Source organism: Liolophura sinensis, chromosome 9 (genome assembly GCF_032854445.1).
Source record: "Liolophura sinensis isolate JHLJ2023 chromosome 9, CUHK_Ljap_v2, whole genome shotgun sequence".
Taxonomy (NCBI): domain Eukaryota; kingdom Metazoa; phylum Mollusca; class Polyplacophora; order Chitonida; family Chitonidae; genus Liolophura; species Liolophura sinensis.
This window is the reverse complement of record NC_088303.1, coordinates 32,893,613-32,908,311: the sequence shown is the minus strand read 5'-3', so window position 1 is coordinate 32,908,311 and position 14,699 is coordinate 32,893,613. Positions and strand designations below refer to the sequence as shown.

Here is a 14,699-nt window from a genome sequence, read left to right as displayed (position 1 = left end):
ATGTTTTTTTTTTTGGAGGGGGGGGGGGGGGTCAATATTTGATTATCGAAAGTTCTAATGTAAAAAATATTTTCCCTCTAAACTAATTTCGTTGCACAACTTTTGACAAGATATAAAAACCGTTCTCTAATAATAACATCGAAGATCAGATGGTATGGATTTAAAATATAGTTTCATGCAACTGTCGTAAAATTATGCCATAAGCTTTGGATCACACATTTCACTGTGCATTGGGAAGACGTAATTACACGAGTTGGAAATATAGGTGACTATTTTTGGACACGTGCCCGAATAATGTATGCCACTTCGACGAAGAATTTGCTTTACACAATGAATATCCAACAAAGTGATCGAGGACAAATAAGTACAACAACCTAATCTTTTACTACACTCGTCTTTGGTACCCGTCAAAATTAACTTCCTGGAACACATTAGTTCTGAAACGTGACCTTGACACCTTGACCTTGCCTAAGCGTTTCCTAAAGCACTAACTGTCGTTGTATTAGTAAGAATCTTGAGAACAGTGTTAAGCACTAAACACATGGATTCTATTAAACGTTGTTTCCCTGGTCAGTCAAAAAGTTGGTAAATCAAACCTTTGGCCAATGGCGTGAGGCGACTTCAGCTTATGTGAACTGCCTATCTCAGATCTTATACTGTTCTGAAGGTTATGGATTTTTGGTGGTCGACAGGCAGGTACAATCAACATGTCCCTCCAAGCCTCAATACAACAACAACACCATGAATACTTAACACGTATCGCGTGTAAAACAAGAACTTACTGTGTGACAACGTAAGCTTTAGAGCACAGGGTACACGCTACCTTAGTTTTACGCTACGAAACTCCCGTCGGTTGGGGCACCTTCAGCACGGGATATTGTGACACAATTATTGGCCCTTAGCCAACCAGTCCTCTTGTTTATGACCTGTTTACGCCTCGCGCACAGTCTTAGATATACAGGAGAAGTGCACGACACGGTATGTATACACAACCTGTGCATGTAGTCTACAAGCTTAAGGAAATCGTGCTTGTACCGGCTGTTCCACTGGCCAGGTGACGCCACAAACGACGTGCAGTCAGCTGTGTCTTAAAGAAATTGGGACACAGTGTTCTGTGCATGTCACAGCACAGTATCTCAATATGTACTAAGGTGTAGCCTACTTCATAGTGGACACGGTGTTGTACAGATTCACCGGAGCGTCCTCTACAGAAATCTAATTTCAAGAACAGTCCAGTGACAAAACATTTTTTAAGTTTAAGGGTACAAATGTACTTACTGTTTTTATCGCCCTAGAAAATCCCCAGCCTGGAGAAGATTTCATGCACGCTTTATCTCTTTTCTTTGCGGTAAGAATTAGCGTGCCAGATTTGACTGCAGTCTACTTCTTCATGTGACAGAAATTTAAGGCAGAATTGTGCAGCTATACATTTTATGCATTTATTTGATTGTTGTTCAATGTCATGCTCAAGAACTTTTCACTTATATGCCGGCGGTCGTGGAGGTGGGGGATTGGGCTGGGGATTGGGTGGGGGTAGGTGGGGGTTCAGCAGTATGTACCGGAGTGTCTGTGGGGAATCATCGACCTTTGGTAAGCCTCTAATTGCCACTTGTGGGAATAGTACGTATAACATATATTGCATACATTATGTATTGTAACTTTCCTAGGTGCTTTCTATTACTGTATTTCCTTTGAATACAGAAAGTTTTTGTGAAATAGAAAGATCAAATCTGGTACAGGCGAGGTGTGCAAAAATTGTGCACCTTTCCATAAAAGCTTAAACATGGCAGAATTGTAGATTATGTCCTTCTGGAGACTTTCAGATGTAAAACCATCGCAAATACACTCTCTGTCAACAACGCTTCCGCCTTTGCCGAAAATGACATTTTCTAAATATCTATGCAACTGAACATGCTATGAGCACAACTATGGCATATTTATTGGTATTGGGATGGTCCTACTCCACGTTGGCACAATTTGAACAGCAACATGTTGACATCACACTATAGTTCAAATATCCCACGATGAACATCCACCCATAGTTTCCTTCCAAATATTGAAACTGTGTCACAGCATGTACGTGCGTGAAACAAGATACAGGCAACACTTCTTCGAACCGAGGATAGTGGCAATCTTGAGTGTGCCTGTGGTGTCCTGTTCCAAATTTGAGCAGCAGTTTTTTCTAATGTTGAGGCTCAATACGTCCGTCTCTACTTTGCGCACAGTAACACTGTGTCACGGCAGTTGTTAAGTGCAGAAGCATACGGGAGCTACAGAGTGCATAGAGTACCGGTTCCTTATGGTAACCCTATGTGTGTCTCAAAATCTGTGGGAGTGGGCTGTGGTGTAGTGCATGAAGGCTCTTCGACCTTGGACAAGGAATTTGTAAATTTCCTAGCTTTTGCTGCTTGTAGGGTCGTGGTGAGAATGAACGATCGATGACACTGTTGTAACACTCCGTGGGAAGGTCTTGCATCAACGTGCGGATGGTCGTGATTTTTCACCGGGCTCTGCTCGGTTTCCTCCAACCATAATGCTGGTTGCAGTCATATAAGTGAAATATTCTTGTATATATATGAAATCAAACAATAATTTGTGAAAATATGCCGAACTGATGGAAATACAAAGAACTCCGACTTGGGTGGAGTTTTTACTCACAAATTTTACTCACATTTCAGCGATTCTGACTGGCGTGTGATTTCAAGTGTTTTAAAATTACTGTTTGCACATGATACAAACTCGGCTAGCCCTTTCTTAATATATTTAAAAGTGCTTGGCTTGGGGTTTACTTAATGTATTTAAGAAATATACCTGGAACGTCCTTATTTGTTAACGAGTGTCTATTTCGACGCATAGATTTTTGCGAACATAATAGACTACCATAGGAATTTACTGACCATTTTCTTTACCGGGGGTAATGTTCACACACACACTGTTACCCAAGGACGCCATAATGGGTCCTACCATGTCACGTGATATGGACAGTCAAGTTTCTACAAGATACCGTTTCCGTGTAAATTGTAAGACTTCCACATACTGGCAACACTTGGTGTTTCTCTGTCCGTGTTAAACTAGTGTTTTCAGTGCATCGTCTTCTGTGGTTTTGACATTGCAACAATTACTGTGCTGCAAATGGTAGTTTTTTTTTCAGAGTGTTCAAAGGCAATGATGACAAACATTTTACATTGTCAAAACTGTCCACATTTATTCGCTTACCCATAAAAAAACAGACATTGAAACTTCAAGCACTACGTTATCCCATAGTGTTACAAACATATTGAGCGTAGCAGGTTTTCTATCATTGCGACCTTAATTTGTATATTACAAAACATTGCGTGCAAGCACTTCTAAAGGACGTTGTTCTAAATGGCCTCACGGTATCTATGGACCGTGAAAACATTGTTGCAGAGTCTGTATTTCGTCCACATACACAGATAATGAAGAAAATGCATTTGTGTATCATGGCGGAAAGAAAATGTCTGCCGGGGTCGAAAGCGGAATGGCTCTTTATCGGAAAATGTTCAGAACGACAGTCTGGAAGTATACCAAGTTTCATTCCCTTCATATTTTGCACACATTGCCTTGACTAACATCGCTGTCTAAGCGCCAGCTGCTTAAAAATTTACTTAACTCATATTAGAAACATCTCGCTGCAGGGACAAGTTTATTTTCTTTTTGGTTGGGGAAGGGTCTAGGACTTTTAGTTTGCTTTTGACTTGGAAAAGTGTTTGGTGTAAGGATATGGAGAGTAAAAACAGGGCAGTCACGGCAGTGTGATAGCTGGTAAATGGTCGCACGTAACCGGGGAAATTCGGTATCTCATCAGTTTACCTCAGTCAGGGTTTTATTCTAACTGCTCATATAGTTAAGCAATTACAACGTATACGTATGAAAACTGGTCCCTCTGATTTCTGACCATTGATGAAAAACTAGAATACAGGGTTTTTAAGATTTTCTAAAACTCTCGAAAATGAAACATTTTGCCATAACTTTCTTAAAATCCCTTAAAACTATAATATTCCTTTTCGCATATCCTTTATGAAACCCACGGCGATTTGGTGAGGGCAAGAAACTCAGGTCATCGTGTTCTTTGCATAGCTCAGTGTCAGCTTCTATTAAGGTAAAACGAAGGCCGGTTTATTGCTCAAATGCACTTTGAGACTTAATCAAACGACGTTGACGACAGAATTACCTTCCCATGGAGTAGAACAATAAACAAAGTGAGTGAGTGCTTGGGGTTTAACGTCGTACTTAACAATTTCTCAGTCATATGACTACGACAATAAATAAAGAGAATATTTATTTGTTTGATTGGTGTTTTACGCCGTACTAAAGAATGTTTCACTTATACGACAGCGGCCAGCATTAAGGTGGGAGGAAACTAAAGAAAATAACAAAAAAACAGTGCGGACATTTCAACAGATTGAGGGACACTTATATAGATCTTTATTTTAAACAATTCAATAACTCATTGATGTTCAAACATCTTTTCATGGAGATCTTAATAATACAGAAGCCAAAGAATGAGAGAGATAAAGCACTACCATTCACTTGCAATAAGTCGATGTACGAGGACAACGGCATCGACTTTATATTTTATCTCCTTTGAGCAGTAACAGTTACACTGTTAGATGAAACCTCATCTTTATAAACACATCTTCAAAACACTGAATATTTTTATACTATTGTATTTTTTGTGATGTTAGTCTGCATTAAGTTTCATATTTCGTCTTCTAAGAGGAGACTGGCTTTCTGTTGGAAAGAACATGAATTCCATCTCGAGATGAATCGCCATCTCTATAAACAAATCTTCAAAACACAAAATGTTTCTGCAGTTATTACTGAAATTTTCTTGTAGTTTTAGTCCACGTTAAGTTTTCTGAATGACTCGTTAAACAGCTCGTCGTCACTGGGTTTGAGGTCCTCGTTCACCCCAAACTTCGAACTGGACAGATGTAATAGATAATCGCGCACTTCCGGTTGCTGCATCTTCTGTATGAAGTCATCTGGCAATCAGACAGAAAGACGACGAAGAAAATCAAATGAAACGTTTGAGCAAAACGTTCCAAAGATCTCCGCTTTTACAGATATGCAAAGATTTCAACAACACGATGTAACAATCTAATATAATAATTGGTTTTGGACTCTTACTTTCAGGTTTCATCCGCGATATTCTTTTATAAATGAAACTGAGCGGCATCTTACATGATTTATGTATTTCTGCTTAACACCAACACCATTAAGAATTTTTCACTAACAGGATGACGGTCACTTTTTTAGCGGAGGAAACCGCTGTGCTAAACCACCGAGCTCTGACAAGTCACTGACGAACTTTCTCACATGAAACGTACAGATTTGCAAACCATTCTGTCGGAAGGCAAATGGACTTAAACGAAGGTCAGACTACTCAAACGGCCAAGCGCTAATTTTCACTAAGGCCTCACAACAAGTGAGAGCCGGGTAGTGTACAAATTCCTACCCAAGGCTAAATTTGAGCCCTCACTTCGTGTGTCCTATACCGATTGAAACGTTAATGTCCTGATTTAGCTACTGGTCCTAATTTTTCAGCATTACAATCTGTTTAAACTGTATGTTTCCGCTAGAGCTTCTGAAAAACATAATAATGACTTTATGAATGTACGAAAAATAATAGATTTACTGGCATAGGCGTCCGCACGGTACGGCTCAGGGGGTTACGTCATAGATGGCTAAATCAAGTCTAGCCACGACTGTTATTTACCTGTGCATTGTTGAAGGCTGCCAACATTATTCCCTTTGAAGTCATCCGGCAAGTATTCAGATGGGAGGCATTCCTGGTCGATGTGTTTATATAATGATGACAAATTCTTCCCGTGAAAGTTTAGCTATAAAAAAAGTTAAATGTTGACGAGACAGGCAAATAACTTGCTGATCCAAAACGAAAGTGAGAAGATAAAACCGTCGTTAATGAAGTCGTTAAGATAAAACAGTACACAATCCTCAATATAGGAAGTGAAAGTGGGAAACAAAAGTGTATACGTACTCGCTGTTGTAACTTTTCCGGCATGAGTGGGCGAATGATGGCAAATATGGCATCGAACACTGGGTTAGTATTGTAGTAGTGAACAGATTTGTAGCGAGCTGGGTACGATTTCTGAAATAAATAAATAAATGCACAAGATATCATGCTAAAACATGTTAGTTAATCATAAACTTATTCTAATAGGTAATAGATTTGGTCGAAAACAAGGTAATACATGATAAACACATAGTAAAACAGGTTAATACATGGTAAACACATGGTAAAACAAGTTAATGCACGCTAAACACATGGTAAATCAAATGAATACATGATACACACATGGTATAACAGGTTAATAAATACTGTAACACATCCATGCTAACTACCGGCGTGGGGTGTCCAAAGTGAAAAGGCAAGACTGGGATCCCTCTATTGGCAACGATGTCGTAAAAGGCGACTAACATAAAGACTAGAATCAATCCATGTCTTTTACATGTAAACATAATTGTGTTGTCAACAAAGGCTATATTGACAACACAACATAGCCTTTGTTGACATATATCCCGAGCGTGTTCCATTTTGTGAGAGCGTTGCTATAAATAAATATTTATAGGTAAATATTATGAAATAAAGATATATTATCATTTTGTACGTAATGTTGTCATCTTGAAAACCACTACTGTTCCCCGTATCAAACACGTTCTCGCTCCGATATACAACTGAAGTACATGCTATTGTGGAGTTAAATGCATTCATACTTGCTAACCTATACTAAAAGAGGTTAGGTAATGATAAACTAAAGCTATAACAGGTGAATACATGCTAAACTCACGCAAAAATATGTTAGTAAATACTAATAATCTAATGCATTTATTTATTTGATTGGTGTTTTGCACCGTGCTCAAGAATATTTCACTTGCACAACAGCGGTCGGCAATGCAATGGAAGAAAACCGGGAAGAGACAGAGGAAAACCCATGACGATCCGCAAGTTGGTGGTAGACCTTCCCACTTATGACAAGAGAGGAAACTAGGACGTATATTAAACTAATGACAAGACAAGTTAGCAAATAATGAGCTCTTGCTATAAGACCATTTGGTAAATAATGAACACTTACTAAAACAAGTTAACAGATAATAAACTCGTGGTAAGACAAGTTTACAAATAATGAACTCTTGCTATAAGACCATTTGGCAAATAATAAACACTTACTAAAACAAGTTAACAGATAACAAACTCATGGTAAGACAAGTTAACAAATAATGAGCTCTTGCTATAAGACCATTTGGTAAATAATGAACACTTACTAACACAAGTTAACAGATAATGAACTCGTGGTAAGACAAGTTTACAAATAATGAACTCTTGCTATAAGATCATTTGGCAAATAATAAACACTTACTAAAACGGGTTAACAGATAATAAACTCATGGTAAGACAAGTTGAGCTTTCTCTCCGGTCGTACGTCTGAGGGTCTTCCAGCAACCTGCGTATGATATCTTCCCGGTTTCCTCACACCACAATGCTGGCAGTCGTCGTATGAGTGAAATATTCTTGGGTAAGGCGTAAATAAATAAATAAACTCATGATCAGACAAGTGAGCAAATAATAAACTCATGGTAACACAGGGCAGAATAATAAATCACCGTAAGGCATGATAATAAATCATAATCAAACCTTTAGAAAATAATACATATGTATTCCTTTTACGATGTTGAAAACCACCGAGTTTTTTGATGACTTACGATCCAGACTTTCATAGATCTTCTCATGACGTCCACTCCGAAGAAGGACTGGTGCTTCACTGTCATGTCCGACATGTCCTGGAAGAAGAAGAACCCGTTAACCTGTGCGTTCTCGTCCATGAGGCAGTAGTCGATGGATGCACAAGATGCCTTCATGACGTCATCCACAGAACAGCCACCAGAGACATCGATAGCACCTTACAACACAAAAGTTAGAGAAAATAAGTTTCATTATATATGACTGCTGATGATAATAAATCAATGAAAATGAAATCGGTCTTGAAATGCGCACCTTTGTCAGTCTTTAAACCTTCGATCTTTGCTGTCGTACATTGAAGTATTGATGTTTACAGAGACGAGTCCTGCAAAACGCGTTGGCTGGCGTCCATCGGAAAGTCATTTAACGGAGCAAACAAAAAGTTCCAGGCCCGCTTGAACAAAGCAATTGTAGCTACAATCGATTGTAGACCCTACAGTTGAGTTTACAGTTGATTGTAAAAATAATTTACGTCGCTTGCATAAAGGAGTTGTAAGGCGATTGTAAATTTTTGAATTACAGTTGTGATCAGAGACCAAATTTAACTTGTACATAAAGGTGGCATGGGTAAATGGAGAATATACCGGTCAATAACTTTTCTTGCCTTCATCTTCAAAAGAGTTCTACATCATAATGATTCAGCAGCTAGCAACAACAACATGTGAAAAAGTGTTCGTAACATCTTTTTAAGACATTGCACATTATTTGCAAACCGAGTCCAAAAGTTCTAACGAACAGTCTGTCTAAGGCAAGTACCTGTGCTTTACATTCATTTCTGGGCAATTGTAAATATTTACAACAGGGTCGACCCGATTGTAATTTTTGATGGCAACTTACAACTGTCGTAGCTTACAATCCTTTGATACAAGAGGGTGTCATTTGTAAGCTATGGCTACGATTGAGATCGTAGTGATTTACAATCATCTTTGGCTTACGATTCCTTTGTGCAAGCGGCCCCTTGACATAAACACTACGTCACTTAATTCTGATTGGCTCTCCGCTACTTGACTTGCTCTGAGACGTCTTCCTGATTCTCATGTTAGAAAATCACATGCGAAAATTGGCATGAAAAGGAAATAGCTTTGTGCGCAAGTCATCAGATTTTACTGACGTTATGTGTATGTTGTATTCGGAACATTTTGATAGATCCACTACCAGACTGTCCGCTGGGTTGGAAAACGTCTCACCTGGTTTTCCGAAGAAAATGACCCTCCCCTGTTTGTCTCTCCGAGGTAGCGGCATGAAGTTCCTTTGAAAGACAAATGTTGTTAAATAATATAACAAAGACAAAGTCTTGATTACCCTGATCACTTTGTACGCTACATGCACGTGTATAATAATTTGCAAGAACCTTAACTCTTTATTAAGATAACCTTTGCCTTTTCTCATTGACCCTTTCTGGCTGTTGTATGATTACAGCTTTTTAAGGTGAGAAATATATTTGAGATAAATTAATGATGATAGGGACCAAATTAACATTTAATCGAGAAATATCGATAAATCATTTATCGATATCAATGAATCATTTATCGATATTGATGAATAATGGCATTTATCCATAGCGATAAATGGATTATTTAGATCAATAAATGAAATATCGATATCAGCTAATGAATTAGCGATATCGATAAATGAATTAATGATATCGATAAATGACACCATTCCGCCCTTTTAAACCTCTGAGAATTACTATTCTTTCCTGACATTTGGTAATGTTTTTAAGTGAAAGTTTAAACATTTTAGCGGAACAGAGGAAAACGCATGAAATTTGCTGGTATGATACCAGTACCTGTATGGCTGACGCTACTCCGTTATGAGCACTTGAGACCTGGGAGAGACAACCTTGATTCTGCCTCAGCAGGATGACTTACCCTGCTACAACGGCCATTGTAAATACAGGCATTTCCTCTCAACCTTTCTTTGGTAGCAACGTAGATTGAGCAGTCACTTTCGTTTAAACCAACAGGAAACACTATTTATCGATATCACTAATTCATTTATATGTATCAATAAATGAATTTACAATATATAAATCACTGCCAATTCTCGATATCGCTAACTCATTTACCGATATCGATAAATCATAGCGTGAGAATAACGCATACAGAAATCCAGAAACCTGCAGAGCTTTGATACAAGCCTGACGTTCTACGTGACGTACATTGCAATCGAATTTTACAATTTTGACTGCAGTCACCAGAAACGTGAAGGCGCCTTATCACATGTTCTTGCCTAATTTGAATCAACACGGTATGATATACATATATACAGATACAGGTACAGTCCATGAAAAGACACTTACCCAATTTTCAAGCATTCTTCTGTTTTTTTATCCAGCGTATCCACGTTTTCAAACCATTCTTTATTGTTTGTCCGACCAGTCCAGTAATTAACCAGCCGTTTCCGAGCGGCCAATTGGACGAATTTGGCGTTACGAAGAAACATAAGTAAAAATCGGGTATCTGACAAGAGACATCATACACATGTCCTACACTTAGGATAGTCATACAATGTCGACATTAAGAGTTGAAAGTGAAAGGGTTTCAAGGAAATGAAGTGATACCATACACGATTTGGTGGCTTTGAGGAAAATTTAGAAGTACATGTATTCCAGAAAAAATGTTTTACATGGACCCGGTTTAACGTCATGTGACCATACATGTGATTGAATGAATGAATAGGGTTTAACACTACAATATGAAACTTACAGTATAGAAAGTAAAACTAGAGAAGCGACGACAGTGTGACAGCTGGCAACCTGGGATAGCTGATACATGGTCAAACGTAACCGGCGAAATACGGCCTTATGTTAAATTTACTTCAGCTAGGGCGTTATTCTAACTGTTCATGTACATGCTGAAATAGTAGCATATTGTCCCCCCCCCCCCCCAGCACCATTGCTAGAGCTGAATTAGGTAAAAAGATTGCATTGATATTAGTTGCAATTTATTAGACGCCAATGATCTGGAATTACACCAAATGCTTGTTGTGTTTGTTGTGATCACATTCAATATACAATCATATTAAAACAATGCAGAGGTACCCGGACTAGACCAGCAGAATCCTGGTTTATGCAGTTTACCACAATGGAAGTATTTTCAGCCATGTTTTTTACGAGAACATGTTAGCATCAGGAAGCAGTGCTTTTTACACTGTAATATACGCATGTGGCTTTCTCTTTCAGTTCAAGTTGCTTTTAAATCAAGTTATTCAACGCAGCTGTGATCTGCGTCACACTATAATATCCTTAAACCTCGGTGGCCTAATGTTTAGAGCCTCGAAGCAGGGAGATCTTAGGTCAAGTCCAGAATGGGTCATACCAGACTTTACAAAACGACTTACTCTTTGGCTACCTCGCTTGGCACTCAACAATGTTAGATTAGGGTTAGGAAACAGGACTGATTGGCCCAGTCAGGTGTCATGTCTGGTGTTTTTGGCATGATACTTCAGTAGCGGCAACACTTTGACAATATGCACTCGCCCTGTCACACCGACCGAATTTCTCTTCGTCCTCATGTGGTTCAGAAATGGTTAAGTACAACCCAAGCATACATAAGATGCAGTCCCGAGAAGGTTTATGAGATGGAAAAGTTTCTTTTACCTGTGGGAGATTTTAACCAGGCGCTATTCTGCTCAACCCACTGTCGCAATGACGCCACGGCGCTCTCCCGTTCCTTTGGGTCTTCGTTTAGCTCTTTTTCAGCCTTTTTCAGACTGGCCTTGTCCAGGCTGCATTCGTACTTTTCTGAACTCGCCATCGTCGTAATATCGTATATGATAATTGCTGCCATAAAAATTTTAAAAGAGTTTCTGAGGCTTTGAGGAGAACCGCATTTTGTTTACATTCATATGTATATATATATATATATATATATATATATATATATATATATATATATATATATATATATATATATATATATATATATATATATATATATATATATATATATATATATATATATATATATTATACCTCTCCCATTATTCTAAAACATTTACATATGAGACTTACTATAACATTGCGCAATTACCTATCGCCATTTTATTACATTCAAAGTGACTTTAAAAAGCTCTAAGTATGTTATGGGTGTGTTTTAAAATAGGTCTGAAAGTTGATCTGCGTTTTATGTTTGATGAAATGTGGTTAAATGTGCTGTCTGTGAGAAACAATAATTAAAAAATGTCAGTCCTGTCTACAGGTACTAATGGGGGGAGGGTTAGCAATTCTTACATAATTTCAGTGCAGCTGAGGAGATGTGGTCAAATTTTGGTTTCTAATGACCACACGCGCTGCATCTTAAGGAAAAAACAGGGTAAGGTTCCATTTCTTCAGAATTTATTTTCAAAGACAGAAAATTTAGACCCCCCCCTTCTCCACAAAGCATCATATCCCAGATACCTAGAGTGTTAATGTGGTGGGCTAGCTCCTACATACAGACCTTAAATTTGTAGTTTTGCCCGGAGACAAGTCATATTTTTCTTTGAGTGCCAGCATCAAGATATTACTGGGAAAAAATTATAATACTTTCTGATACTCATAGGTTACACATGTGCAATTCAGGCAAATGGGTTCAGCATTTGCCTCCGAATGAAGAATGAAGGAGCACTGATAGGATAATATTGCCACAGAGGCATTTTAGGTTCTTGATGCATTATAGATTGCTGCACTTGTAGTTTGGATTTAGTTAAACTATATCAGAATTTTGCCTGTTTTGGATTGAACTAAAAACTGTTTGCTAGTGTTACTTCCTACCCTCCTGGAGGTTACCAAGGTAACGGGATGCTATGACTTCACTTCCAGCAACCACTGCTCCAAAATGGTGGTCATTTTTTTGTAGAGAAAAGTGCAAGCTGCATGTGGTGGTATGGCAATGTACTAAGCGAAAGTTAGGGCGTATATATATTTGAGGTTGAAGTTGACAGATTCATTACATAAAAAGTAAGGAAAGTCAAAGTCCTCGTGTAACCTATAATGCTCTCTAGCTGAGTCACTTGCTTTGTTCTATTTCGTGTCGAAAGAGTTCCGGTCATATGCACTGGACAGAGCCATCCGGCTCAAACGGGACACTACACTAGGGGACCTGATCCAGTCTTCAGGCATAGCCAATGGCCCAGTGCATATTTTTACCCCACTGGTGTTACCTCTTGCGTGACGGTTTTAAAATACACGGTCAAAGCTTTAACTGTGAGCAGCGGTCTGAAAAGAGCAAACGAGATGGTGAAGATGATTTTGCATTGTTTTTTATGAAAAACACAATCTGACACACGTAAGCATAAAGGGATGGTGGGTATGTGATTGGACAGAATCTTACATGTACGTATTTGACATTTGTACGTCACGTGATGGCTTATTTCAACTTTCTGCAAGAGTTGCTCCTTGAATATAGTATACTATATCCTGATACACGCACTGATTCACTAGTATTAGAAATTATCTTTCCTGCTTGGATAAGTGTTGCTTCGTCTGAGATTTTCTAGATGTTTTTTTTTTGGCATGAGCTCATTCTTGTAAAATAATCGCGTTTGTCTCCTCGATATAGACACTCTTCAACCATGTTAGTGTTCAGCCTAGTCAGGAAAAGGACTCGTTTGTTGAGGTTGGCAGGATATTTCGTAGTAACTGCGAGACACTTACGTATATTATATACCGCGTAACCTCGGCTTGGCTTGGTCTAGTCAGTTGCCTTCCATTTATACATTTAGGTGAGGTCTTTTAAAAACTATGCCGAGTTGCAGACGGGTGTGGCTTAATTCGAGGAAGAGGTGATTAATCAAATCAGTTTTTATTATTACTTATTAAGTATTTTTATGAAGTCAAACGTCTCCCTGTAAAAACTGACCATATCCCCATGTTGACATGGAGTACCTATACTCTGGAGAAATGTTTGAAGAACGTGAGCTTTGCATCGTATATAAAGCTGTGAATCATATATAACTAGGAAGTTTCGTGTTCGAACTCTTGTATCGTTGAAGGTAGAAAAAGTCCAGCTGTATCATGTGACCTGTTAGGCAATTATTTTTCATTACAATCGCTATAACATGGTCGTCTGAAAAGAATGCCATAAAAAGTACATCAGAGTGGATGGATGATACAGAAAATTGAGAATCTGAATGTTTGTCAACGTGAGAAATTCCCAAAGAAAAGAGGTGTCATTTGTGCCTGTGGCAGGTGATCAGTAAATTAATGTCAACAAAGGTTGCCTAAAATTTTTCACTATTTACATGACACAATAGGACTGTTTTTACCTTTGATGACAAAAGAATTCCAACACGAAACTACCCTTTTCTCGACTTCAGTAGACCTGGGGTCATGCCTGGGTGGGGTAATAACAAAGGCTTTAAAAATGGTAGTTCAATGCGGTCGCTGTGAGTTCAAGTCCAGCTCATGTTGGCTTCCTCTCCGGCCGTACGTCGAAAGGTCTGTCAGCAACATGCGGATGGTCGTGGATTTCCCCCGGGCTCTACCCGGTTTCCTCCCACCATAATTTCCTCCCACCGTCGTATAAGTGAAATATTCTTGAGTACGACGTAAAACACCAATCAAATAAATAAATAAATAAATATATAAATAAAAATAGAAGTTGTTGGTGTCTCGCTTGGTCCTCGGCACTAAGATGTTAGAGCAAGGAAACATGATTGGTTGGCCCAGAGCCAGTAAAATGTGACTCGGTGGGAGATCCTGTCCGGTGTCTTCGGCATGAAGCTTCAATGGCGTCAGCCCTTTGGCGGCATGGAACCGCCTTGCCACAAGACAGTATATATGTATACACACCTGTTGACTCCCCGTTGACACGTGATTGTAAAATTGTTAACTACGACTTAAAGCCCAAGCACACCCACTCAAATACATGCGATACACAATTCAAGCGTGTTATTATAGAGCAGTTATTACTTATGCTGTTATTTGTTAGTT

General features: G+C 38.7%; 1 protein-coding gene across 1 annotated transcript; it reads right to left on the bottom strand.

The window, feature by feature from the left end:
* Positions 1–4,432: 4,432 nt before the first annotated feature.
* LOC135475882 (alpha-tocopherol transfer protein-like) lies at positions 4,433–12,661 on the bottom strand. Its single transcript, XM_064755827.1, has 8 exons — positions 12,540–12,661; positions 11,385–11,567; positions 10,086–10,245; positions 8,971–9,032; positions 7,747–7,943; positions 6,023–6,133; positions 5,741–5,864; positions 4,433–5,006 (listed from the first exon to the last, which is right to left on the bottom strand). Exons 2-8 carry the CDS (start codon positions 11,539–11,541, stop codon positions 4,861–4,863), a joined length of 957 nt encoding a protein of 318 aa, XP_064611897.1. The 5' UTR covers positions 11,542–11,567; positions 12,540–12,661; the 3' UTR covers positions 4,433–4,860.
* Between the last annotated feature and the right edge of the window lie 2,038 nt (positions 12,662–14,699).